At 35.3% G+C, this 27177-nt stretch overlaps 2 protein-coding genes across 2 annotated transcripts; one reads left to right on the top strand and one right to left on the bottom strand.

Annotated features, from left to right (window-relative positions):
* The first annotated feature begins 1374 nt into the window (after positions 1-1374).
* Positions 1375-19226, top strand: LOC107878209 (CCR4-NOT transcription complex subunit 9). Its single transcript, XM_016725130.2, has 9 exons — positions 1375-1700; positions 4125-4196; positions 4395-4484; positions 15297-15339; positions 15662-15768; positions 16649-16753; positions 17496-17695; positions 17810-17879; positions 18285-19226. The coding sequence occupies exons 1-9, from the start codon at positions 1488-1490 to the stop codon at positions 18399-18401; spliced, it is 1017 nt and encodes a 338-aa protein (XP_016580616.1). The 5' UTR covers positions 1375-1487; the 3' UTR covers positions 18402-19226.
* Positions 19227-19319: 93 nt separating this feature from the next.
* Positions 19320-26296, bottom strand: LOC107878208. The gene is made up of 3 exons (XM_016725128.2): positions 25534-26296; positions 21504-22825; positions 19320-19717 (listed from the first exon to the last, which is right to left on the bottom strand). Exons 1-3 carry the CDS (start codon positions 25858-25860, stop codon positions 19519-19521), a joined length of 1848 nt encoding a protein of 615 aa, XP_016580614.1. The 5' UTR covers positions 25861-26296; the 3' UTR covers positions 19320-19518.
* Between the last annotated feature and the right edge of the window lie 881 nt (positions 26297-27177).

The raw sequence follows: 27177 nt of genomic DNA, 5'->3' as shown, positions 1-27177 counted from the left end.
ATTTAAACACAATTTTTTCTTTAAATTAGATATCCACACTTCAAATTTATTGCATGGATAACATTAATGATGATTACCATAAATATTTTGATATTTTCTTTTGTATACAATATATTTCTTACAAAATATTATTACATAATATATGAGTATGCTATTATAAAGAGGTAATTTTATAAAGGGTATGCTGCTATACTAAACGACATTACTATCATAGGTAGAATACCGTTATATAGAAGTAAAGTATAACATCAAGAATCAGTTCTGGAGAAAATCTGATTGCTATAGTGAAATATCGTCATATCGAGCTGACTCTATAGAGAATCTGACTGTACTAGAAACACTTCAATAGAATAAATATTTGGGAAAACACATAAGTATCACTTTAAACTATAGGCAAAATTTGAGGGACACAACTTAAGTATTTGGGATTCTATTATCTCTAAATTAGTTTAAAATATAATAAATATCTCCTTTGGTATTGATGTGGCACAGAAAGTATGCTCACTCTCTTGAAAGCAAGTGAGAGACCAAAAAGGAGAAAAAATTGATCAATGTTGAACATATGTTTTTTTTAATTGGACATTTACTATTAGGATAAGATAATTATCAAAACTCTATGCTTATTAATATTAAAAGAAAAAAATAATAGATAATTTAAGATGGGAACAATTTTTTTAAAAGGTTTTGTTAATTAGAGCTAATTTAATTTGGTGCTTAACTTATCTAAAATCCTATGTTTTACATTTTAATTTTTCCAACATATATATGATACACGTGCTATGAGTCCGTTTGGGTTAACTAATTAAAATTAGCTCATAAACATCACGTATTGAAATTGATTTTATTAATAAGTAGCTACATGTTTGGATAGAATGTTCAAATTGATACTAAACAATTAATGAGTTTGGTAAAAAGGTATTGATGAGCAATTCTTCAGTTAAAATGACTAAAATGTCTTTAAACACAAAACATATAAGTTTAAAAAGAATTTTAATAAGAAAAATAAATAATGAAAATAGAATAGAAAGATAATTAGGAGGCACTAGTCAAACATCCTCTATCACTAAAACATTATACGTGTAGTTGGCTTTTAAAAATTACAATACTATTTAACTCTATTAGATATAGAAGTATAGAACTTAAAACTATTTAGTAAAATAATATCAACAACTTAAAATTATGTAAAACATAAAGAGTGTCATTTATATCAGAAGGGGTAGAATAGTAAATAGTAATAGTCAACTTTCTCCGATAATTACAAGAATCTGTAAAAACAAAGAAAGTCAAAATTAATACACTCGGAGGTCCAAAAGACGACCTTATAAAGGTAGGTACATTTGTCTAGCTCCTACTTTGTTCTCTTTCAAAGGCGAACAAAAGTTTCTTTTGCTTTCACTACAAAAACAAAAGCAGACGCGTCGTTTTAGTCACCTTTCTTATTTGGAAAGTTTTAGGAAGGAAAGATTTTTTTTCTTTAAAAATTTTAAATGGAGAATCTTCCAGAGTCACCATTTTCGGATACTACATCGCCATCATCGCCCTCTTCACCATCCTTGTACAAGACTTCTTCTTCTACTTATTCTACCGTGGTTACACAACAAATACTTCCTGATTTAGGTTATCTCACTCCAAATCAATTGGTGTTGTTACTTCATGATGTTAAGCATCGTGAAGATGCCATTGATCAATTACTCATCAAGGTACATTATACATTTTGCTTGTTTTTTGTTATATAAATATACATTTCGCCTATGTGTTAACTTTTGTATATTCATTTGTTATGTATTTTTATCTTGTACATGGTGGTCATTGGGTGGTTAATGTACAGTAGTAAGGGAGTTCATCGATCACCGATTTTAGTTTGTGCTATTTTTGAACAGTAATTAGATTTCACACATTGGATGAACTTTAGTCAGTAGTTTGTAAAATCTCAGGTGATATAATTATTTTTCTTTTTATATGTTATTAGATATGTCATATGCATCCTAAATGGGCATGATGTAAACTTCAGCCTATCTTCAATCGGCTTTTATTTGAAAATGTTTGTAAAATATTAGAGCATAAAAACCCTAATTAAGCACAGTGTGGGCTAGTCTAAGGGTAAGTTCTAAAGAGAAAAAATCTATTTAATTTTGTTCATTTTTACAATTATGTCATTTTTATGACGCTTCACTGATTCTCAATGCAATCCTTGAGTAACATCAGCACAATCATCTATCTTTTTCAACATAACGACATTGTTATTATCGTAAGAATGATAAGTACAAATACTTTTTGAGATTTAGTCTATACATGTAAAATTATAAACCTAATTATTAATATTAGGGAAATTCCCATTTAATTATCAAACATAAATATATTTGTCAATTGTATGCAAATTGAGGATTTTGACTTAAATCTTCTCAATTTTAAGTTCCAATAACCTGAGTTGTTAAGTGTCGATTACAACTCCAAAGGACCCAGCAAGTAGGTCTTGAACAAATCCAGTTAAAATCAGTCTTCAACCATATCATTTCAAAACTAAATTCTAAATTCTTCTCCAAATACCAAGACATTATCTCAAATTCAAGTTAAATGATTTGAAATAAGGAACTCACACTTAAAATAGTGCACCTACTATTTATTTTGCCGAAGAGTTCAAAGAATTTGAACTTTGTTGAAAAGGTCCATTGACAATCATTCATTCTGAAGCTTTGAAATCAAAGTGAGTTTTAGCGAAATCGTTATTGGGAGTTGTTCAGAAATCATTAATAATATCCATTGAAGTTTATATCTCAATTTTGATTGAAGGAGTTGTTTTTCGTTGAAATTTCATATTGAAGCTCGAAGAGGAAGACATAAATAAGTTGTATACAATGTCAAACACATGATATACAAACTAAATTCATCAACAAATAACATACAAACAACAGCATAATTGTATATAAGTTGTATGTTGTTTTGACCAAACTTGTATACAATAAAAATTTTATGTAAATTGTACGTAAGTAACCTGACACTATAAAACTTAAACAACAACAACTTGTATGTAAATAGTATGTTTTGAACACTTTTGTATAAATTTTGGTTAAAAACTCTATACTCTTTGAATACCCAAAATCTTGCTAAACGAGATAATGTCCTATTTCTCTACCTATAGAAAAGAAATCCCTTTCTTTTGTTTGACCATAATTTTAAATGAGCTGAAAATAATATAATATCATCATTCAACTAGTAAGTTGTGCTAGACTGACCACACAAGCAAAGCTTACCTAAGGGACATTGCATAAATAACCAATTTGAGGACCCGTACTTCATGCATAACCGAAGTTTATAGTTTTGTAAGTTTAGTTACGTCAAGTTAAATTCTAGACTCACGAATATAATTTAAAAAGTTATAACATACGAGCTCCAATAAAATATCTTAAAATATTCATCAGAAATTTCGCTTTTAACTTCAAGTTTTGTTACCCAATCCTCTATATAAAATAACCATCCTTAAGTCATCTATCATAAAATGAAAGAAAAGAAAAAACATTAAACATTTCCTTCATTAACGGTGATCAAATCATCTTGTAAAATTGGAAACATATCAAACATGATATATGTTTTCGTCAGCAGCTGGCACAGTACTCTATAAGGCTATATATGGTGGTTTTTGTCTAAAATAAGCCAATATTGGCTACAAATTAAACATTTTTGAAAAAATTGTATATAACTTAAATAATAGAGTAAATATTAAATTACTTGTTTGGCCAAGTTTCCTGTGTCAGAAGTGCTTTTTTTCTTTAAAGAAAATGCTTGTTCCAGAGAATTGACTGTTTGGTCAAGCTGTTTAGGTAAATACAAGTATTTTTTAGTAGTAACAAGTGACGGAGCTATTTTCCAAAAGCAAAATTACTTGAGAACCTTAGTCAAGCATAAATTGTTACTCTAATATTGGCAAAAGTATTTTTCAAATTGATTAACTGAACACATGCAGCTACTCTTTATAATAGTTATTCGATAAATATTTTTGATAAAAGGACACTTTTTGAAATAAGCTGATTTTGAGAGCTTGACGAACCACACTATAGTCCTTTTTTCTTAACCTTGTAAAAATGCTAGTAATTATCAGATTCTGAGTTGGTTCTTTTATATTTCAGAAGCTTCATACATGCAAAGATTTAGCTCCGCTCTTGTGGAACTCCTCCAGTGCAGTTTACATGCTTTTGCTGGTATATATACCTCTTTTAATTTTAGCGGATTTAAATTATGTTGGATAATCTTATGATCAATTTTGGTGACCATCTCGTCTAAAAGTTTTAAGTTATTTTGACTTTCACAGGTTTTGATTTTGTTTTGCTCAAAGACAAGCAACAAATGTCAAATGATCATTTTTGTTTATTTAATGTTTCTCTTATTATTAATTTCAGGATGTCATAGGAGTGTATCATAAGTTGTCACCCTCAAAGCTATCTATGAAGGAGTCAACTCGAGTGTGTAAGGCTCTTGCTTTGTTTCAGGTCAGTAATATCCAATCAAACAAGTGTGTACTTCCCCTTGTTGGTTTACTTGTATTATGGTGTGTCGTCTGTTATAATCGTATACCTATCAACAAATACAGTTTCTCCTACTGAAATAGCAGAATGCAATAGTTAATTATGTCTGTGCCGGGCACCTTTAATTTCTATGCATTTTATACAAGACCTGTTAGATCTAGTGACTGTGATTTATGCTGCAATGTTTTAGTCTGTGGAATCGCTGAAAATCTGATACTTAGGAATATCTGAGATGTGATGTTTTTATGTTCTTGACTTGTTGGCATCAAATTGTAAATAAGAGGCTAATATCTTTCTCATGGCCTCGTGGATTTTGTCCAGCCTATTAGCAATATCTCTTGATTGATACTAGGACATCTCTTCCATATCTCAATATCTCATCAGTGATTTAGTTTCTATTTAGGAGAAGATTACAATTCTTTATTACTTGATTCTTTACTTATTTGGTTTGTGCTCTCTTGTATATATACACACACATCTCAATAAAATTAAGACACTTCTCTCCAGCAGTAAATCTTATATCGTATCAAGAGCCTAAAAGCTTCATAGCATTTTTTTTTCCTCTCCGAGAATTTGTGTTTTTTTCTTCCTCTGCCAAGACAATGGCTCCAAGCAATACCTCTACTGAGAACACCTCAGCCACACCTCCAAACAATTCCTCCACTGAGAACACTTCCACCACACCTTCTCATGTGGCTGCACCAAGTTCTCCCACAATTCTCACTATGAATAACAATGAGCAATTGATCAGTATCAACGTTGTTGCTCAGGCACCTCTAAAGCTCAACAATGCGAACTACCAGTCATGAAAATACCAGTGGTAAACCATCCTCACTGCATATGACTTTCTTCACTTCATTGAACTGCCACCAAGTTCAACAGCCACTCCTTTTCATAAAAGGCAAGATCATCTCATCAGAAGTGTCATTGTTGCCTCTCTATCTTCTGATGTCATTCCTTTTGTTATTGATGCTAAGTATTCTTATGCTCTCTGGCAAAATCTTGCGGCAACCTATGCAAAGCCATCACGTGCCCGTATCATGAGTCTTAGAGAATCCTTAAGCAACATGAAAAAGGGTAATCTATCTATTACCTCATACTTGCAGAAGATCAAACAAATCTGCAGTACTTTAGCCTCGGTTGGCATTCAAATTTTGATGGATGAGCTCTTTCTTCATGCTCTCCATGGAATTCCAGCAGAATATGACACTATCACTGCAGCTCTGCGTGCCCGAGAAACTCCAGTCATATTTGAAGAGCTTCATGAGAAGCTCCTTGATTTTGAGCAGAATCTTGTTCGCTCATCTTCCTCTACCACAGTTCCAATTACAGCAAACTTTGTTGCTAAACCATCGCCTCACAACAATCGTTCTCGGCCCAATCATGCTTCACGTCTAGAAAATAACTCAAATCAATTTTCTGCTAATAATACCGGGGCTCAATTTGATGGTCAAAACAACCAAAGGAATCGGCCTCGTGTTACTTGCTATCTTTGTGATAAGCCTAGTCATCACGTGAAGCAGCATCAAAAATTATTGGCAATTCTTTCTCTGGTTAATGGATCTTAATCAGATGGACACACAAGGAATAATGCTCAGCCTCATACACAACAGCCATGTGCTAACTATGCCACTCACAACAATAGCAATAATGGAAATTGGCTTGTTGACTCTGGTGCCTTGCATCACGTCATGCAGGATCTCCAAAATCTGTCCCTTCACTTCGAGTATGATGGCAGTGAAGACATTATTCTTGGTGATGGTAACGAACACAAAATCACCCATACAGGATCTACTTTTTTACCATCATCTTCTTGGGATTTAACTTTATCTAATGTCTTATATGTTCCTAAGATGAAGAAGAACCTTATTTCTGTTTATCAACTCTGTAATGATAATTATGTCTATGTCTCATTCTCACCTTATTCGTTTGTTGTGAAGGACTTTTGCACGGGGGCACCTCTACTAGCAAGGAAACCTGAAAATGGTGTTTATCTATGGCCTTCATCTCTTTGATCACCAACCTCTCCTTAAGCCCTTGCCGTTACCACCACCACAACTGCTTCCAATTGGCATCGACGTCTCGATCACCCTTCCTCTCCCACTCTTTGTTAAGTTTTCAAGCTTTTAGATATTTCATCTTTAATAGAAAAATCGTTCTTTTGCAATTCTTGTAAATGCAGTAAAATGCATAAGTTTTCTTTCTACAACTCTACAATAAAAATCAATGCTCCTTTGGAATACATTTATTCTGATGTTTGGCGTCCTTCACCAGAAATTTCAATAGATAGTTTTCAATATTATCTAATATTTGTTGATCATTATACGAAATACATCTGGTTCTTTCCCATAAAATGAAAGTCTGATGTATCCATTATATTCCCAAAATTTAAAAAAGTTGTGGAAAAGCTCTTTCAAAAGCCCATCACCTCTTTTTACTCTGATAATAGTGGTGAATTCATCCATCTTAGATCCTTCTTTGAAGACAATGGAATCTTTCACCTTCTCACTCCTCCACATACCCCTGAACATAATATAACTGTCGAACGTCGTCATCGCTATATTGTTGAAACAGGCATTACCCTATTACATAATGTGAATCTCCTACTAAAGTTTTGGTCCTATGCATTTACTACTGCAGCATACCTAATTAATCGCTTACCTACCAGAATTTTAGAGAATCAGTCTCCCTATTTTCGGTTATATAGAACATAACCAAACTATACCAAGGTTTGGGTCTTTGGTTGTTTGTGCTACCCATGGTTAAGGCCTTATAATCAAAACAAATTGCAACCTCACTCCAGCCCATGTCTTTTTCTTGGATACTCGTGAAATCAAAGTGTTTATGTTTGTTTTGATCCTGTGAAGTCCAGGTTGTATGTCTCCAAACACATGAACTTTGTGGAGCATCGTTTTCCATATTTATCTATGGAAATTAAGGCCAATTGACCTGATTTTAACACTGTTGATATATGGGCTCCCTCTCATTATACTATTCCTTTTACATCAAATCCATCGGGTAACTCCTCTCATGATATATCCATAACATTGAATTCAGGAAGTACCTCTCATGAGGCTGCCACCAGCAATTGCTCTTCATCAGACGAGCCTGAGAACTCTACTGCATCCTTTTCAAGTATGATTTCTGTTATTTTTGGTTCCTCCATTCCTTGTTCTGCCCCAATACCAAATCATCCCATGGTTACCCATTCTAAAAACAATATTAGTAAGCCAATTCAAAGACTTTGTCTTAGTTCTACCTTAACTCCTAAACCTGAATCATTCCCTGATGCACAACCTTCTAAATTGCAAGCCAATACCTCAAATACCATTAGTAAACCCAAGCCGATCAGATCATATCTTTCCTCTGGTTCAATACCCAAACCTATTGAGCCTAGAAGTGTTAACCAAGCATTAAAAGATCCTAAATGGCGTTCTGCCATGAATGAGGAATTATCGACACTTAAGGTTCAAGGCACATAGTCTCTTGTACCAACAAATTCTCAAGCCAAACCTGTCAGGTCTAAGTGGATTTTTTATGTTAAATATAACTTTGATGGAAGTATTAGCCTCTATAAAGCTTGACTTGTTGCTAAAGGTTTCTTACAGCGTTCAGGTGTTGATTATGGTGAAACATATTCTCCAGTAGCAAAGAATACCACAGTGCGTATTATTCTCTCATTGGCTGCCTCATTTGATTGGCCACTTCGTCAACTAAATATTAACAATGCCTTCTTGCATGGTACTTTAACTGAGGAAGTTTGTATATGTCATCCTCCCGAGTTTATGGATGAGACATATCCCACTCATATTTGTCGGCTTCACAAAGCAATTTATGGGCTTAAACAAGCTCCACGAGCATGGTATGAGAAACTCAAATCCGATCTTGTTTTATATGGATTTTGCCATTCTCAATTAGATCATTGCCTATTTATATATGCTAAATCTGGAGTTACACTCTATCTCCTTATCTATGTTGATGATCTAATTATTATGGGGAATAATCAAAGTTCGGTAGAAGATTTAATTGGGTGTCTTGCTAATCATTTCTCTGTTAAAGATCTTGGTGATTTGCATTTTTTCTTGGGTGTTCAAGTGATTCATTCACTTTTTGGAATTTTCTTAAGTCAGCAAAAGTATATACATAAGACCTTAGACAAAGCCAACATGGCTGAAGCTAATCCAATACACACACCAATGGCAAGCGGATCTTGTCCAATAAGCAGTGATGGCTTTCTACTTGAGGATCCTAAGGAATATCAAAGTATAGTTGGAGGTTTACAATATCTCCACCTTACCAAACCGGATGTGGCCTTTGTTGTAAGCAAATTATCTCAGTTTACAAGTGCTCCAATGACTACACATTAGGCTATGGTAAAACGAGTTCTTCGCTATCTTACTGGAACATCTGCTAATGGCATGTTTCTTCGGAAAGGCAAGTCATTAAATCTACACTCCTTCTCTGACTCAGACTAGGCAGAAAATCATGAAGATCACTCCTCTACTACAGCATATATTGTGTTTTTAGACTACAATCCGATCTCATGGAGTTTTAAGAAGCAAAGAGTTATTGCTCGCTCATCCACAAAAGCTGAATATCATGCTATTGCTTCAACTTCAGCTGAAATTTGTTGGGTCCGTAATTTTTTTAAAGAGTTATCTATTTGTCTCAAGGAACCACCAGTTATCTACTGTGACAATCTTAGAGCGACTTATGTGTGTGCTAAACCAATTTTTCATTTCAAAATAAAGAACATAGAGATTGACTGTCATTTTGTTTGAAATCTCTACCAACAAGGCTTGCTACGTGTTTCTCATGTCTCATCCCAAGACCAACTAGTTGATCTTCTGACCAAGCCGCTTCCAAAAGCTTCATTTGAAGCACTAAGGTCCAAGATTGGTATATTGGACCGATCTACCATCTTGCGGGGGCATATTAGCAATATCTCTTGATTGATACTAGGATATCTCTTCCATATCTCAATATATCATCAGTGATTTAGTTTCTATTTAGGAGAAGATTACAATTCTTTATTACTTGATTCTTTACTTATTTGGTTTGTGCTCTCTTGTATATATACACACACATCTTAATAAAATTAAGACACTTTTCTCCAACAGTAAATCTTATACAGCTGATAGGAGAATAAGATTCTTAAAGAAGGCAAGGGAAAGAGGGAGTATTTCTAGGAATGTATATTAGATACCTAGAACTTCGATTCATAATTCCGCATGCCAACGTCAGTTTAATCAGTATCTGTGATGACTTCTCTTACAAAAGGTAAAACATTTGGTTTTTATATCAACATTGATGTAATACAATTGTTACCCAAATAGCTTGAATCACCGAAGATTCAAGGATTTGGAATGAGCTATTGCACAACAACCCAAAAGTTGAGAATAAGAAGAGAAGAAGAGAGATTTTAGATAAGAAAGCAATGAATTGTATTATCAATCTCTTGTACACTTTCACTAGTTTATATACAATTGTAGAATTGACTCATTCCCTCTAATTCTCAACTAACTATCAGCTCAACTACCTTGTATGAATAGTAACTAAATATAACAGTAATGAACAGTGACTAGTTCAACTAACTGTCGATTATAACAGAATTTGCTGACGTGGCAATCTCCAATTCTGGTTAGTTAATTAATGCAGCAATACTCCCTCCCCAAAATAGATCTTTGTCCTCAAGGATCAAAATGATAAAATCTAACTTTCAAGGCCTGATAGAACTCCCAGCTAGCATCATCAGCCGGCAAACCTTCCCATTTGACTAGAACTTGTGCCACAGCCTTTCCACCTTTCTTGACTATTCTCCTCTGAAGAATACTTTCAGGACTGGGACAAAGAGGATGAACAATGTCAAGGACAAGGGGTAGTGAAATTTGAGCAGACAATGCAAAATACTTCTTTAACAAGAACACATGGATAGTGGGATGGATCTTAATATTATTAGGAAAACCAAGAGTGTAAGCCACTGATCCCACCTTCTTTAGAATTTGAAATGGCCCATAGTACTTGGCAGCCAACTTATAAAAGGAATGCCAAGAAACAGTAGTTTGTTTATAGGGATGAATCTTGAAATACACCCAGTCACCAACCTCAAAAACTCTATCACTTTTATGTAAATCTGTTTGTTGGTTCATTTTTAATTGAGCCATCCTTAAGTGGTATTTTAACAAGTCTAAATTCATCTCTCTATTAAGAAAGGTAGCATCCACCTCAGTAGAAGCTGATTCACCAGGTAAATAAGGTAAATATAAGGGAGGTGGCCTTCCATAAAGTGCCTCGTAGGGAGTCATTTGAATAGCACTATGGAAATAGATATTGTGCCAGTATTCAGCCATAGCTAGGCAAGAGAACCAAGTATGAGGTTCCTCACTACAAAAACATCTTAAGTAAGTCGTTAAGCTTCTATTCAGCACTTCAGTTTGACCATCAGACTGAGGGTGATAAGTTGAGAAAGTGTGCAAATGAACTCCTTGTAGGTTGAATACTCTTGCCAAAAATTACTGAGGAAAATAGCATCTCTGTCACTAGTTATAGCATCAGGTAATTTATGTAACTTAACCAATATATCCATGAATACTTCAGCTACAGACTGAGCAGTATAAGGGTGCTTCAGAGGTAGAAAATGAGCATATTTACTAAGCCTATCCACAACCACTAGAATGACTTCATATCCTTTGGATTTAGGCAGACCATCAATAAAATCTAAGCTGATTTGGGACCAAACGGCCTCAGGAATGGGCAATGGCTGTAGTAGACCAGGGTAAGCAGCTAAATCAGCCTTATTCTTTTGACAAGTATCACACCTCTGGACAAACAACTTCACATCATCTCTAATACCCTTTCAGTAGAAAAGAGTTAACAGTCTCTTAAGAGTAGCTTCCACACCTGAATGTCCTCCCTGAGCAGATGAATGCCAAAAGAAAATAATATCATATCAAAGTTGAGGTACATTGCCCACCACCAACTTTTTTCTTCTTCTGAGTTGATTATGATGCCAAGTAAATTATTTATGGCAATTTTGATTTGCCATAAGCTCTGTAATAAGAAGCTTCAAAGCAAGATCACCTTCTTAGCTGGTTATTATATCTTATAGAAGATCAAAACTAGTATTAGAGACCACCAAAGTCATTAATTCAACACCCTACACCCTAGACAAGGTATCAGCTATGCCTTGTTTTCCATACTTTCTTATATTCAATGACATAGTCAAAGGACATGAGTTTTGTGAGCCAATGTAACTGCGAATTAGTATGTAGTTTTTGATCCAATAGATACTTTAAAGCCTTTTGATCTGTTCTAATGACAAACCGCTGATTCAACAGATAATATGACCACTTTGTTACAGCATATACAATAGCAAGTAGTTCTCTATCATACACTGATAATGATTCATGTTTAGGTGAAAGGCCTTTACTAATAAATACAATGGGGTAACCTTCTTGCATTAGTACAGCCTCAATCCCTACTCCACTAGCATCCGTTTCCACTATGAACAATTTAGTCATATCAGGTAGGGCTAATACGGGTGCTTTTGTCAATGCATCCTTGAGTTGTGTAAGTTCCCTAGAAGCTTCATTATTTCACTGGAACTTATCCTTCTTCAGGAGATCATTTAAAGGTCTTGACATAGACCCAAATCCCTTAATAAACCATCTATAGTACCCAGCTAATCCCAGAAAACCTCTCAACTATTTAATAGTTGTTGGAGTTGGCCAGTCTCTTACAGTAGGAACCTTCAAAGAGTCTATATACACTCCCTCTTGAGTGATGAAATGACCTAAATACTCAATCATTTTTACTCCAAAGAAGCATTTGGAGTGCTTAGCAAATAGTTGGTGATGTTGCATAACCTCAAAAATAGAACTTAAGTGCTCTAGATGCTCATCTATACTTCTGTTATATATTAATATGCCATCAAAGAAGACAAGAACAAACCTCCTAAGGAAGTGCTCGAATACAGCATTCATCAATCCCTGAAATGAAGCAGGTGCATTTGATAGACCAAAAGGCATAACCACATATTCAAAATACCCAGAATAAGTTCTGAAAGCTATTTTAGGTATATCATCAATTGCCATCCTTAACTGGTGATAACCAGATCTAAGGTAAATCTTATAAAAGATGACAGACCCCCCGAGCTCATCCAACAAGTCTTCAACAATTGGAATTGGAAACTTATTTTTGATAGTTTGTTTGTTCTGATCTCTATAATCAACACATAACCTCCATGTGCCATCTTTCTTGCCAACCAATACCACTGGAGCTGGAAATGAACTGCTACTAGGCTGCACCACCCCTTGATCCAACATCTGCTGAACTAATCCTTCAATAATATCCTTCTTGATAGAAGGATATTTGTAAGGCCTCGTTTTTATAGGTTCAGTATTATTGTACAACACTATTCTATGATCAAGTATTCCCCTAGATGGAGGCAAGTGTTGGGATTCTTCAAACAAGGTCTTATGCTTATGTAAGAGACTCATCAATCTAGGATCACCCTCAAGAATTTCCTTAGCATCAACTGGATGCCATTGGTATTTACTAGTCATAGAAGGTACAACTTGAATTATGCATAGTTGAGAGTCAAAACCTGATATCTTCGCTAACTTTCCAACTCCTGTGGTTTTGATTTGTCTGTCTACTCCTTTGAAAATATCCTTTCTTTCTTTGTACCAAAACTCTATGGTAAGATCCTTAAAATTTATCTTGATATCTCTGAGAGTTAATAGCCACTGCACCCCTAAGACCACCCAACAAGACTCTAATGGTAAGAGCAAAAATTCTGTTGAAAACTCCACCCCTTGTAACAACCAAGAGAGTTTGCACATCTTACTCACTTGCATTTTATTACCATTAGCTGCAGTCACTTCCTGAAGAGTAGTAGAAGTCACTTGGCATCCCAGCTTCTTCACCACCCCAGGATCAATAAAATTATGTGAACTACTTGTGTCCACCAAAATATGGAGAGGTTTCTTTGAATGGTAACAAATCACTCTTAATGTCTGAAATCCTAATGAACCATTAAGAGCATGAACAGAGATTTCCATATGCTAGGCCTAATTAATTCCAGTTGTTCTTCATTATCATTTAATGGTTCTTCTTCATGTTCGCTTTCTATTTCTTCATGTTCTACTACCTCTGTCAAATACTATTGTTTCAAGTTTTTGCACTTGTGACCAAATACATACTTCTCATTACAGAAGCAACATAACCCTTTGGACCTCTTCTCATTCATTTCTTCAGGACTCAAAGTCCTCCTATTGACCCTTCTAGATGTTAGTGCAACTACATTGCTATTACGAGTAGGTAATAAGGGAGGTTACTTTGAAACCTTTGATCATACCTCCTACTGTGACTGAAATTACGAACAGAATTCTAAATAGGTTATTTCATAGCCTCCAAATATGCCTCTTGCATCTTTGCTGATTTGTAGACTTAAGATAAGGTCCTTGGATTTGCTATCTTTACTGCAATATTTAACTCATCATTTAACCCCCTAAGATAACAGTTGATTGCATTTTCCTCTGACAGGTTGACTCTAGTTAGATTTCTTTCAGAAATAGTTTGATAATCTTTCACAGATCCAGTTTGCTTCACCTTCTTTATTTCTTCCATGGGATCATCATAGTCTGACCCAAATCTTTCAACTAAAGCCATAGCATACTCACTCCATGTTGGAGGATGTAAGTACTGCCTATACTTCATGAAAGCTAAGTGCCACTGGACAGCTTCACCCTCAAATTGCACGGATGCCATATTTACCCTCTCATCCATGGGAACATTTTCCATATTGAAAATTTCTCCACCTTGAACAACCATGACCTCAAATCTTCTCCTGAAAACTTCAAGAATTCCAATCTTGACCACCTTGAGAATTGAGAATGATGATTGTTATAACTGCCCGTACTGTTCTCCCTTTGCGAACTCTCATCAAACTGCCTAGGTGCATCATTTAAGCCTTCTCTTTCTCGAACAATTTCAGGAGATTTACCCCTTTGATTTTCACCTGTAGAGGCCAATTTCTCCCTAATTTCCATTACTGCTTGATCCAATCTCTTGAGAGTTGATACTTCTCCTACCAGAGTTCTCACCTCCGTCAAAACTTTTTGCATCATCTCCCTTGGTTCACCTATTTCACTACTGCTTGCTCCATCATTTCCTCTATTAATTTTTCGTCATTGTTCCAAGGAACGAAAAGCTTTGATACCAATGTTACCCAAATAGCTTGAATCATTGAAGATTCAAGGATTTGGAATGAGCTATTGCACAACAGCCCAAAAGTTAAGAAGAGAGATTTTAGAGAAGAAAGCAATGAATTGTATTATTATCAATCTCTTGTACACTTCACTAGTTTATATACAATTGTAGAATTGACTCATTCCCTCTAATTCTCAACCAACTATCAGCTCAACTACCTTGTGTGAACAGTAACTCAATGTAACAGTAATGAACAGTGACTAGTTCAACTAACTGTCAGTTATAACAGAATTTGCTGACATGGCAATCTCCAATTCTGATTAGCTAATTAGTGTAACAGCAGTACAAGAGGCAAGTTTTCAGTACGTCTACTAGTAAGCGTATGAACAACTTATAATTCACAGAACCAAACATACTTGGTGAAGATTATTTTATCATTGCAACTGATTTTTGAACAAGCTTCTGCTAAGAAAAGGAGGTCATGAAATGAATTGATAGTGTCGTATCATAAGTTATGCTTCATGATATGTATCCACCTTACTCCTTTATGACTATATTCTGCAGGTGTTGGCCGATAACCCAGAAACAAGAAAGGGGCTCATAAAAGGTAATGCCAGTTCTTGATATGATACAAATTCAAATGAAATTTAGGTCTAGGCTGAACTAAACGTAAGAGTGAAGGAAATTGCTGTACGTGTATGATTATGGGAAAATTCTGGTGAATTCTACTTCATTATCATTTTTGTGGTGAGAATGCAGATCATGCCTGCAAATCTTTTGCGATGAAGTATATGTCCTTTTAATGATCTGCATCCCCCTGCTCGTCTTTCTCTTTTTGATGGAATTCTTGAACAAATGCAGGCTGAGTAAGATATATTTGTAGCGTTGTGTGAGAAACAGTTAACTCTTCTAGTAACTTCCCTTTGCAGCTAAAATACCATGTTATTTCTACCCATTACTCAAACCTAGTGGAGATGACAAACCTTTGGAGTATTTGAGGCTCACCACCTTGGGTGTTCTTGGTTCCCTAACGGAGGTATCCTTCCTTTTGATCAAATAAAACACGCTCTCTCTATTGTTGTCGCTACAATCATTTCATGCATTTACTAAACACACGTTCAGTAATTAGACTTTGTTGTTTACATATGCTAGAGAATCTCATACATAATATTTTTTACTTTCAAATGTTACTAATTCTTGTTTTTTATTTTCTTCCTTGTGACATTAGAACCATTATGTTTAGTTCCATGAAGAGTGAGGAAAGAAAATACATTGGCTTTTTTTGGTGGAATAACCAAAATTACCTCTGATTGTTTGATTAGTGGATTGAATTAAGGAAATATACTCTTTGTCCATCCAAGTCAAGAGAGGTGGAAAAGTGTAAGTTGAGGTATACACCACCAAGTATATAACCAAATCCCTCCACTTGAAATTGAAAAACAAAACAGTAAGTACAAAAATGAGTAAATAACCCCTAGTAGGGACTGGTAAAATTCAATTCAATGTTTTGTTCGTTCGGGTTTGATTGTGTCAGAGGTCCATAATTCAAATTAGGTTTATCGTGTGACAAACAGCATGCTGATATTGATCCTAAAACAAAAAAGATGTTAGGTACAGCTAGGCTGTGAACAGACAACCATCATACTATAAAAATTGAATAGGTTCGCTCTATAGTACCCTGACTAGACAAAGTGTCCATAATAATTATGGCTGATGGTAAACTGGTAATCAATTCCATAAATCAGTATCTGCTTTTTCTTCTTGAAATACCTATCTGCATTTCTTGAATTGTTTATCATAGCGAAATATGTGGCATGTTTGTATTGGTAATTTGACCACTGATCATACATTTGTAGCATTATTCTAATTTTTGGAAGTTCAACTTCATGATTCCAATATTTTGCTTTCTGGTGCAGTTTGATGATCCAAATGGACCACTGGTCCTTCATTTTTTCTTGGAAACGGAAATGGTTCCTTTGTGCCTAGCGTGCATGGATCACTGTGATGAACTGTCACAGAAGGTTAGCCTGCTACGTACTGATTTTAGGCGTTGAAGTTCTGAGTTTCTTGAGAGTGGTTCCTGATAACCTGAGAATGAAGTCTTTTAGTTCTATTGTTTCCGCAAAAGAATTTTTTTCGTATTCCCTTTATATACATGTATTTCGAATGAGAATTTGGAATATGGGAATAAAGTTCAAAATTCATGGGACTGGGTGACCATATGATTAAAAGGAAATTAGGATCTTGAAAAAAGATTTAGTTCTTCCAGACAATTGTATGTTTAGTTGCTGATAACCTACATCTTAAATGTACTATTTAGTTTGCAAAGGACTTACGCATCCGGTGGCGGAGCCAGAATTTTCATAAAAGGGATTCTCCCTTCAAAATATAAAGAATTAAACACAGAAGAAGTCACGGAGATTCAATATCTACTGTATAATACATAAAAAATATTTTTAGTTTTATATATACAATGTTATTATCCCACGAAGTGTGCTTTGATGAATCCCTTCCGCTCCTCTTGCTATGCCCCTGCATGCATCTACACCATACGGTATACCTAATGATAAAACATCCTTGAGAGGAATGCTAGCAAACTTTACAGGAGAAACGGGGCACTTGGTCATTAGGAAGGAAAATGGAAGTGCTTGTGATATGTTTGTCACTCTGATTTTCCGTTCTGTTTTATGAATAGTGTTCGAATGACTTTGTTGGTTTGCTGTTTCTTGGATCATATATGAAAGGAATATTGTACCTCCACAGGTTGCAACTCTCATACTTATGAAAATTCTGATGCAAGAGAAGGGAATGACGTATTGTTGTGATGGGGCTGATCGCTTCTTCTCGATAGTACAGGTCTTGAACCGAGTGGTAGAGAAACTTTCTAAAAAACCTTGTTGGCTGCAACTAAAATATGTAATACAATGTTATATAAGTTTTTCAGAAGTATTATGGCTCCACGGGTAAACATTCTCATCCATGCTGCTGCTCGAGTTTCATAATTTGTGATTTCTCTGTAACTATGAGTTAGTTATATCTCACTTGGATTTATCGTTTGATCCACCATCATAATGCAGGCCATGTGATGTATTAAAAAAACAAGTTCCTCCTCAGTTATTTGACAAGACCTTTAAGGACATTCTTCGTGTGAGTTCATCTGCTCCTTTTTTTCTTTTACATACTACTAATGAACATATGCAACTGGCCATGACTTAACAGTTACAAAAACTAGTCCTTTGACTTTACTCTTACAAAAAAAGGAAAATGTGACTTTAGTGTTACAAAGAGTAAGTTTAGTGACCATCGATAACTTAACCCCCATCGTTAGCCTTGTCTCGTTCTTCAGTTTCCTGCAACTACTCCGGACAAACCTCTTTAAGCAATCGTTCATTAGAACTCAAGGTTGAAAACTTTCAGTAGTACTTGTTTCATCTTTGATAGTATTTCTACTAGTATCAGAATATCTTAAAGCGATATCGTCTACATAGATATTTTCAACTACTGTTAAAGCTTCATGTGTATAATTGTAAAATTTTGCATATGCTTTTGCAGGATGATCACGAAACTACATGGGCGTTGCAGGTGCTACATTTCAATATTTATGGACGTCTAAATGTTTCGCAGATTAAAGAGAGTAACATCATTGCAAATAAGGATACCGTATGGTGAACTAATTCTGTAATAATAGGAAAAGGCAACGTATGATGACCTCAGTAGAGGAAAAAATGTTTCTTAACTTTTCAACTGTTAGAAGCTGAAAACTTATTGAGCCTCGTTAAAACCTAAGTTGCTAAGACTCTTCACTTCTGATGCCTCACCCTTGTCGGATTCTCCAAAAGATCCACTATTTTTGAATAATCCGACACGCACCCAATGAGACTATTGAAGAGTCGAAGCAACATAGGTTAAAACCGATACATCTGCTTTGTTATGCACTGAATTGTAGCTTTGTTCAGCTGAATTAAGTTATATGTGGTGTTGTTTTCTTTACAATACCATTTGATCTTTGAGAGAATTGGCTTTTTGTTTTTTTTCTTTTTTAAGCATTTGTTTTTGGCAAATAAATGGGTTTTGGTTTTGTTTCTTCTTTTTTCTTTTTCCGGAGGACAAATGTGCATATTATTTAGAACCAGCCTGGCCATATAAGCTTCTTTTCTCGTAATAATTTTCAAAATGAATGTTCGGCCATGAAATTACAAATTTGAAGTGCATTTCAAATTTGAAGAGTAACTTATAACATGTTTTCCGACTCATTTTTCACTTTTGAAGTTGTACTTAAGTACGTACAAGTCCTGATTGTTTATTCCATTTTTTGTCTGTTTTAAGTATGAAATGGGAGTCAAGGATATTCATTGCTAAAATAGTCACTGAATAGAGATAACTGTGCCACAATTAAGCTTTTCTGTCCAATCAGTACATATACACAATACAATGTCTCGCTCTCAGAGGATGCATTTTGACTTGCTCGGAGAGCCTTGGGGCCTGTAGATCCATAATGCATCTCCTATTATAAAGTGGGGTTAATTGACAATACCATACAAAAGCATACTCCAGGGATGTGTGGAAGTTAAGAGTTGCCACTCCAAAGAAAAAGAAAAAGCAAGCTCTTCTATTTCTCTCTTCAGTTACAACAAAATATCATGCTAACAAACGTGTCACTCATTTGCACCCATTCAAGAAATTTAAGATAACAAGCTACAAAAACGATCGTATTCTCTTACAATAAAATACATGAGATTACATGAATCATGAATCTTGAAGTCAAACCACATGAGCAAACTGAGTATCAATCCTTGGGAAGAGAAGTGTTCGATTTCGAGGGAATGGATAGATTGCTCTCGAGCATAAAAGAAAGATCATGCATCTGCGACATTATACCTTCTATATCCATATCACTCTTTGATGGATTCAATTCATCACGAATGTCTGCATTCTCTGAAGCATGCACAGCATTGTCACCAGCCTTGCTTGGGGTATCAACTCCACTAAAAGATGTCAAATGAAATGTTAGAAATTGTTGATTTAACTTGAGTGCAGGCGTTAACCGTTAAACAATAGTAACAAAGAAAACATGAATTCAATCTTTATTTAACAAGGTAACCTCTCCAAGTACTGCCTCCTAAAGTATTTCTCATTTTCTCGGTCTTCATTATTTACAGTCGCAATGGGACCTCTTCCCACTTTAGATGTTAAGTCTAGATATCTTTAAATAGACATAAGCTTCGACAGTCACCATTCACTAGTGAACATTGCTAGTCATTACTAGTCTTCTTAAATGGTTTTATAGACAGTAGTCAGAAGCTATCTTTCCTTTTTCAAGAAGGAAAAGTAATAGAAGGTATCTTTCTTCCCTTTTTTCAGCAAAAGAGGTCAGATGTATCATTATTTTGCCAACTTGTTAAAACCCACTTTTCCATCTAGTTTCTGAATCTCTTTCTTCTAGTGCTTCATCTCAGGTAGTCTACTGCCCAGAGTCCCGAAGTTAGACTCATCTGAAGAAAAATCGACAATATCAAATTTCACCTTGATACTCTAGCCACATCACAATGTAGACAATCTTAGCCAGCAAACTAATAAAAACCAACTGGACACAGATCAAATCTATTCTAATAGACCATTTTTTTTCTTTTGAAAAGCTAGATATGTCGATGCCAAACTCTTTTTTTCTTCTTTTTATTTTTTGCGTGCGTGTGTGTGTGTGTGTGTGTGGGTTTGGGGGGGGTTGCATTTTATTTCCAAACTAGGTTGGGTTTGAACCATTATTGTTGTTATTGTTTAGAGTTTACCTCTCAGGGACAAGGAACACGTAATTCTCATCCTGGAAAGACGGGAATAGTGTTCCAAACAAGCCCAGGTGATCTTACTTCTCCAGACGCTTCCCTCTCAATCTCTATGCCATTACAAATTGTAGAACCCTTTTAACGAACATGGCTGTATCTTTTTTCCATTTCTTTGAAATTCTTGTTTTCACTTGAGCAAGGCACTAGGTGGTCAAAGGGGAGAAGTGTCCAGTGAGAATTGGACCAAGATCCTCATGGATGAAAGAAAGCTATCAATAAATACTCTGTTCCTACTTCTTCAGTTTCAAATTTTCACTGAATAAGCTATAAATTCGAATGCTAAGCGTGTTTAACGATTATGAATCTTCCTCTGTAACTTTCTTTTTGATGAATTCATGCACACTACATTCCATATTTGAATTCTGAAATTCTTACAGTATTTGTGACTTAGTTTATTTTACTTTCAGGCCCATGGTTGAAACCTGTGGTCTTTAGGATTCTCTTCTTTTCTATTGCTTTTTCTTAGGGTCATATACCTGTGATTTCAATATGTTCAGATCTATTTCCTCTATTTCTACCTTATCTCTATGTTTGGTTCCAGGAAGGGGAGAGGGAGAGTGAAAGAGAGAAATTAACTGAATGATTTCCCCAACGTAAGATTCTGATAATATACTTACAATCATTTTGTATAGGAGGAAGTAAATCCGAAACATTTCCCACTTCCTTTCCAAATGGGAAAAGCTTATGTGGAGGGATATTCTGACCCCTTTAAGTCTTTAAATATGCTTCACCTCCTTTACTCTTAAACAAGGAAATTTAACCTATGATCCCCACATTCCCTTCCAATCCTCCGGCCCCTTATTTTTTCATCCCAACCACAGTATAAGAGTCATAGTTGATGCCTATGTTCTTTGGAATCTCCACAAGATAAGTCTTCCAAAATCAGTCAATATTGAGGCCATATTACCAAAAAGATAAAACATGCACACACCTGAATATGGTAGGAACTTCCAGAATATTTCCATTCACTTCTGCAGAAATACTCTCTTTACCAGGTGCACCTGAAAAAGAATCTGACAGCGAAAAACTGCCAAAATCCATATCTTCAAGGTTTGAACTGAAATCTGCTAGTTCTGCGTTACTGTTATTGTCTTTGTTGGTTTGCACCAGCGTATTCTCAAATGCATCTTTACTCGGTGCAGAGGAGGTGGTAAAGGTATTCCACTCATCAAAAGAATCATGATCTCCATTTGATGTATCAATTTTAATTGCAGGTACATTCTCAAATGGATCTTTGATGGGTGCAGAGGAGGTAAAAGTATCCCACTCGTCAAAAGAATCATGTTCTCCATTTGATGTATCATGTTTAGGTGCGGGTGCATTATGAGTCTGCCATGTGTCATCTTGAAACCAATCAATGCTAGTTGAGGGTTCGTTTGAACTATTTTGTAATTCAGCGTCCTTGGTTTTGGATATAGGAAGAATTTCCCCAACTTTCTCTGATGCTTCCGGATTTGCACTATCCCATAGGTCAACTGCTGGCCAGTCATTAGCTGCAGGAGAAACTGCCACGACATCCTTCAGTTTCCCATCTGTTGGACCTTCTGTGGTTCCAAAAACTGTGTCTAACTGAGCAGAAAGATCAATATCTGTGCCAACGAAGGCATCAGTTGATTTGGAAGCCTCGTGCTGGGTTTCAGAACTAACTGTGGAACTCATAGAGGTGTCAAATGCTGCAAAGGCATGCTGACCTCCAGAACCAACTGCAGCAGTTACAGGAGAGCTAGATGCATTGGACACATTCTGCTCTCCTGAACTCTGAAAATCTGCTTGCCATCCAGAAAAGTCATCACTACTTTGGACAGCAGAAGAGGTTACAGCTGGTTCAGAGGATCTAAGATTCTCAAACATGCAAAGATCCTCATGACTTCCAACTGTTCTATTTGTGACAGTAGAAGAGGTCACAGCTGGTTCAGAGGATCTAAGATTCTCAAACAGACTAAGATCCTCATCATTTCCAACTGTTTTATTTGCTGAAGACACAATATTATTGCTTATGACTCTGTGTTCTTTGTACGCGCTGGATAAATTCTCCTCCTTTGGAAAAGAAAGAAAGTTATCCAGGTCAAATCCTGTTGGATTGTAAGAGCTTTTGCTTAGCTCTAGCTTCTTGTTCGTGATAGTGTTGTCCGTCTCCAGCTCAGTTGGCCATCTTATTTTCAGATCAAGGAAATCAGACAAAAGAACTTCATCATGAGGTGAACTCGGCCCCTTGTTTACCTGATTCTTCTCAGTAGCTGCTCCAACCTTCTCCTGGAAACCAAATGGGACAATTTCTTAACACACTCTTAATTCAACAAGTTAACAAAAGTCTATCAGAAATACTAGAAGGCACAAGATAAAAAAGTGAAAATTCAGTGAGCAACAGAGGCTGATGTAGGACTATTCACTTTATAGTTAGTGGATTTGAGTACCATTCAACACACTTTTAAGTCTTTTTATTTTGAAATTTTATATATAGCTCGACCCGTATCATCAACTATATAGCTACAGAAAGATATTTGAGCCATGGGAGTGAAGCACTAAATCATAGTAACAAGTAATAACCAAAAAAACACACAAAGGAGCCCAATCTTGGATTATCATCCCTCTATAACTGGAAGCAAGCAGGAGATGAGATATACCAATGAGCAACATTGTGATTTGAGATAGAGGAAGAAAACACAACATTATCTAGCAAGGTGGATTCCGCGCACCACTGCAATCACTAATTATTTGCCATGGGCTGGAAGTTTGAACCTAGTGTAAATATACCTGTTTCCAAAAAATTTAACCCAAAAAGCTCTCATCTTGCATAATCATTCTCACTTGACTGTAAGGAACACCCACATAAAGCAATAAGCAGATTGTGTTTGTTCAAGACAAAGGAGAATGGACACCCCATACGATCCACCAAGAATACTACTTCCCTCGTTTCAAAATAAATGGTGTTTTTACCTTTTCCTTTTATTACAAAATAAGTGGAGTTTCACGTAGTCAAAGTTCCAATTTTTACTCTTAATTAAATAAAGGGAGATTTACATAACCAAGAATCTACTAAACGACTACATCTCTTTCAAGGTATTTTTTAAGGGTAAGTTATTAAAAACTCATCTAACCTTATAAAAATGAGTAGCTTTCTTAAGAGGTGCATCCAAACTAAAAACACCATTTCTTTTGAAAAAGTTAATACCCCCTCCGTCCTTCTTTATTAGTCCATGTTTGACTTGGCACACCCCTTAATAAACAATAAATAAAAGGATAATTTTATCATCACCACTAGTAGTACAACAACATCATACCCATTGAAATCCCACAAGTGAGGTTTAGGGAGGGTATAGTATATGCAAACCTTACCACTACCTCTTGAGGTAGAGAGGCTGTAGAAAGACCCTCGGCTCAAGTGTAGAAATCCCAAGTATAAAGGGGCAGGAAACCACTAACAACAGCATACCCATTGAATCCCACAAATGAGGTTTAGGGAGGGTACAGTATACGCAAACCTTAGCACTACCTCGTGAGGTAGAGAGGCTATTTCCGAAGTACCCTCGGCTCAAGTGTAGAAATCCCAAGAATAAAGTCATCTAAATATTACGAAGTCATCTAAATGTCAAGAACTGAATAGTATTCAATAACAAGGGTAAAACAGACAAAACAATAAGTTATTTCCTGATTCTCCAAACTGGACAAGTAAAGTTGGACAATTATTTTTAGTAAAGTTGGACAATTATTCTGGAGGTTGAGATGGTTCGGGCATGTGACGAGGAGGTGCACGGATGCCCCAGTACGGAGGTGTGAGAGGTTGGCTATGGATGATTTCAGGCGGGATAGAAGTAGGATAAAAAAATATTGGAGGGAGGTGATTAGGCATGACATGGAGCAGTTACAACTTACGGAGGACACAACCCTTGATAGGAAAGTGTGGAGGACACAGATTAGGTAGAGCATTAGTGGGTAGGAGTGCATCCTTACTAATAGGGAGGAGTTTGTTTGTAGCTATGTCTGTAATCATAGTGTTATGCATGTGCCCTATAGTTTCTTGTTCGTGGTGTTTTGGTGATGTTTGTAATTTCGGATAGATAGTTTATAGTATTACTCTATGGGTGTCTTGTTTCTTTTATTATATAGTGGTGTGTTATCCATTTTGTTGTTTATTTTTATGTTTTTGTTTGTTATACTGTTATTTGTCCTAAGCCGAGAGTCTACCGGAAACAGCTTCTCTGCTTCGTCTCAGGTAGTGGTATGGACTGCATACACTTAAAACTCCCCGGACCCCACTTTGTGGGAATATACTGTGTATGTTGTTGTTGTTGTTGGACAATTATACTAGACAAGTAAAGATGGACGAAGGAATAGATTTGAAGAACCGCAACACTCACTTATCGTAAGGTCACAACTCATATTGGATTCGAATTAAGTAAACACACACACACACACACATATATATATCCCGCCCCCGAGGGTAGGGTAGCCTCAAAAAAAAAAAAAATTAGATAAATAGCTTGAGCCAAATCCGCAAAACATAACCAAAAAGATCTAATCTTTGCACTATCAATCCTCCATAAAGAAACCAACAATCATATAAATCAACAAGCAAACAGTGAGTGTTTGCTGCATCTCTTTAATTTCAACTATTCATGTTTAAGACCACAAGATTAAAACTACATTTTGGTACATTCTATGATATCTTTAATTTAAAACCTTTAAACCACAACAGAAATCTTTCTCTACTTTCTTAAACTCCCTATCAAATCAAAACAAGACAATCAAATTGAAACAAACAACAACATACCCGGTATATTCTCACATATTGGGGTCTAGAGAGGGTAGAATGTACATAGTCCATACCACTACCTCATAGACCTAATATTTGCATTACGAAGTAATAAAAAAGATCTAATATTTGCATTACAAAGTCGATCATAAAAATCAACAAGCAATAAGCAAACTGTGAGTGTTTTTGCGAATGATACCCAACATACCGATCCATCAAGACGAAGACCTTGTAAAAACCATCGATACCCAACAGTATTCCTAAACGAAATCGGGTCAGGAGCAACTTCCGCATTCCGGTGCAATTTCTCCCCACAATATACACAAATCAACGACTGCACCCCTCGGAGAAGCCGACCATGGCAGTTCTTACAGCGGAGATAGGGCGGAGACGGATCGAAGGCTGCGACGGTGGCGGAAAGAGAAGGTAGAGATGGAAGTGATGGGTCATCGGGGAGGTAATCGGGTAGACCCGATTCGGTTCGGGTCGAGATCTTGGCTTGTTGAATCAGATCATTTGGGAGCTCTAACGCCATTGTTAGAGTGAATTGAACTTAGTGATGTGTTTAGTTAGGGATGATTTTTCTTCAACTTTAATGAGAAAATGTCATAAATATAAGAGTAGTTTAAAATAATCCCTTAATTATACACTTAACAATTTTGATCTATTAACTATCTAAAAACTTATTAAGTTTGTTCTTTGATTACTTTTTATAAAAATAATATAGAATTTATATTAACGAAATTTTTGCTTTCGTAAAATTAAATTATAACCTATTTCCTCAATTATTTCTCTTTTCTTGTCATCTTTTTATTAAATTTCTTTTGTGAAAAAATCTCTAACCTCAACAATTGAAAATAAAATTTCTCAAGAAGAAGACACAAATTTTAATAAAGTAAAGTATATTAGTGTTGTTAATGACTTGAATATGTTGTGTTTCCAAGAAAATGACAATAACGACAAGATTCAATGCAAGAATAAACCTTTATTACCATTAAAAACAATTTGAGCAAAGCAAAACTCAAGACGGAGATTTTAGCCATGGTCCTAATAGTTTAAATAAAGTGGTTAGAGAAAATTAATAGCAAAAGTAATAAAATTATGAAAAAAAAATAGTAGAAAAAGAAAATCTCCCGGAGGCAGGGTTCCATAAATATATTCCTATATTTTTTATATTAAAAATAGACAAATATCAAACTTGATAAAAATTTAAAATGAAAATTTTGTCCTTAAAATTCCTACTAAAATTGTCTTGAATTTTATTAGAATTTTGTGGGAATGTTAACGACAAAATCTTCGTCTTGAATTTTTATCAAATTTGATATTTGTCTATTTTTAATGTAAATAACGTTGGATTATACTAATGAAACCTTGCCTCCAGGAGATTCTCTCTTTCTGCTACTTTTTTCTTATTATTTTGCCATTTTTGCTATTAATTTTCTCTTACCACTTTATTTAAACTACTCGAACTATGACCAAAATTTTTGTCTTGAATTTTGTTTTGTTCAAATTGTCTTCAATAGTAATATAAATTTGTTCTTCATCAAACTTTGTCATTATTATCATCTTCTCCAAAACATAACATATTCAAGCCATTAACAACAATAATATACTATCTTTTATTAGAATTTATGACTTCTTCCTTGGCAAATTTTATTTTCAATAGTTGAGGTTAGAAATTTTTTCACAAGAGAAATTTGAAGAAAAGGTAGCAAGTAGAGAGAAACAATTTAGGAAATGGATTACGATTTAATTTCACGAAAGTAGGAATTTTAATTAATATAAATCTTACATTATTTTTATAAAAAATAATCAAAGACCAAACTTGATAAGTTTTAAGTAGTTAAAGGAT

Source organism: Capsicum annuum, chromosome 7, assembly GCF_002878395.1.
Source record: "Capsicum annuum cultivar UCD-10X-F1 chromosome 7, UCD10Xv1.1, whole genome shotgun sequence".
NCBI lineage: Eukaryota > Viridiplantae > Streptophyta > Magnoliopsida > Solanales > Solanaceae > Capsicum > Capsicum annuum.
The sequence above is the reverse complement of the archived record's forward strand: the minus strand, read 5'-3'. Positions and strand labels throughout refer to the sequence as shown.

Bases quoted from the DNA above. Each gene is read 5' to 3' on its own strand.
- LOC107878208 (XM_016725128.2), bottom strand. From the start codon at position 25,860: ATGGCGTTAGAGCTCCCAAATGATCTGATTCAACAAGCCAAGATCTCG. The intron at 22,826-25,533 runs GTATGTTGGGTA...TTTGGTTTCCAG, and splicing joins GTCTTCGTCTTGATGGATCG to GAGAAGGTTGGAGCAGCTAC. The intron at 19,718-21,503 runs GTGTGTGCATGT...GACATCTTTTAG, and splicing joins GAAGTTCCTACCATATTCAG to TGGAGTTGATACCCCAAGCA.
- LOC107878209 (XM_016725130.2), top strand. From the start codon at position 1,488: ATGGAGAATCTTCCAGAGTCACCATTTTCGGATACTACATCGCCATCA. The intron at 1,701-4,124 runs GTACATTATACA...TTTATATTTCAG, and splicing joins TTGATCAATTACTCATCAAG to AAGCTTCATACATGCAAAGA. The intron at 4,485-15,296 runs GTCAGTAATATC...TATATTCTGCAG, and splicing joins AGGCTCTTGCTTTGTTTCAG to GTGTTGGCCGATAACCCAGA.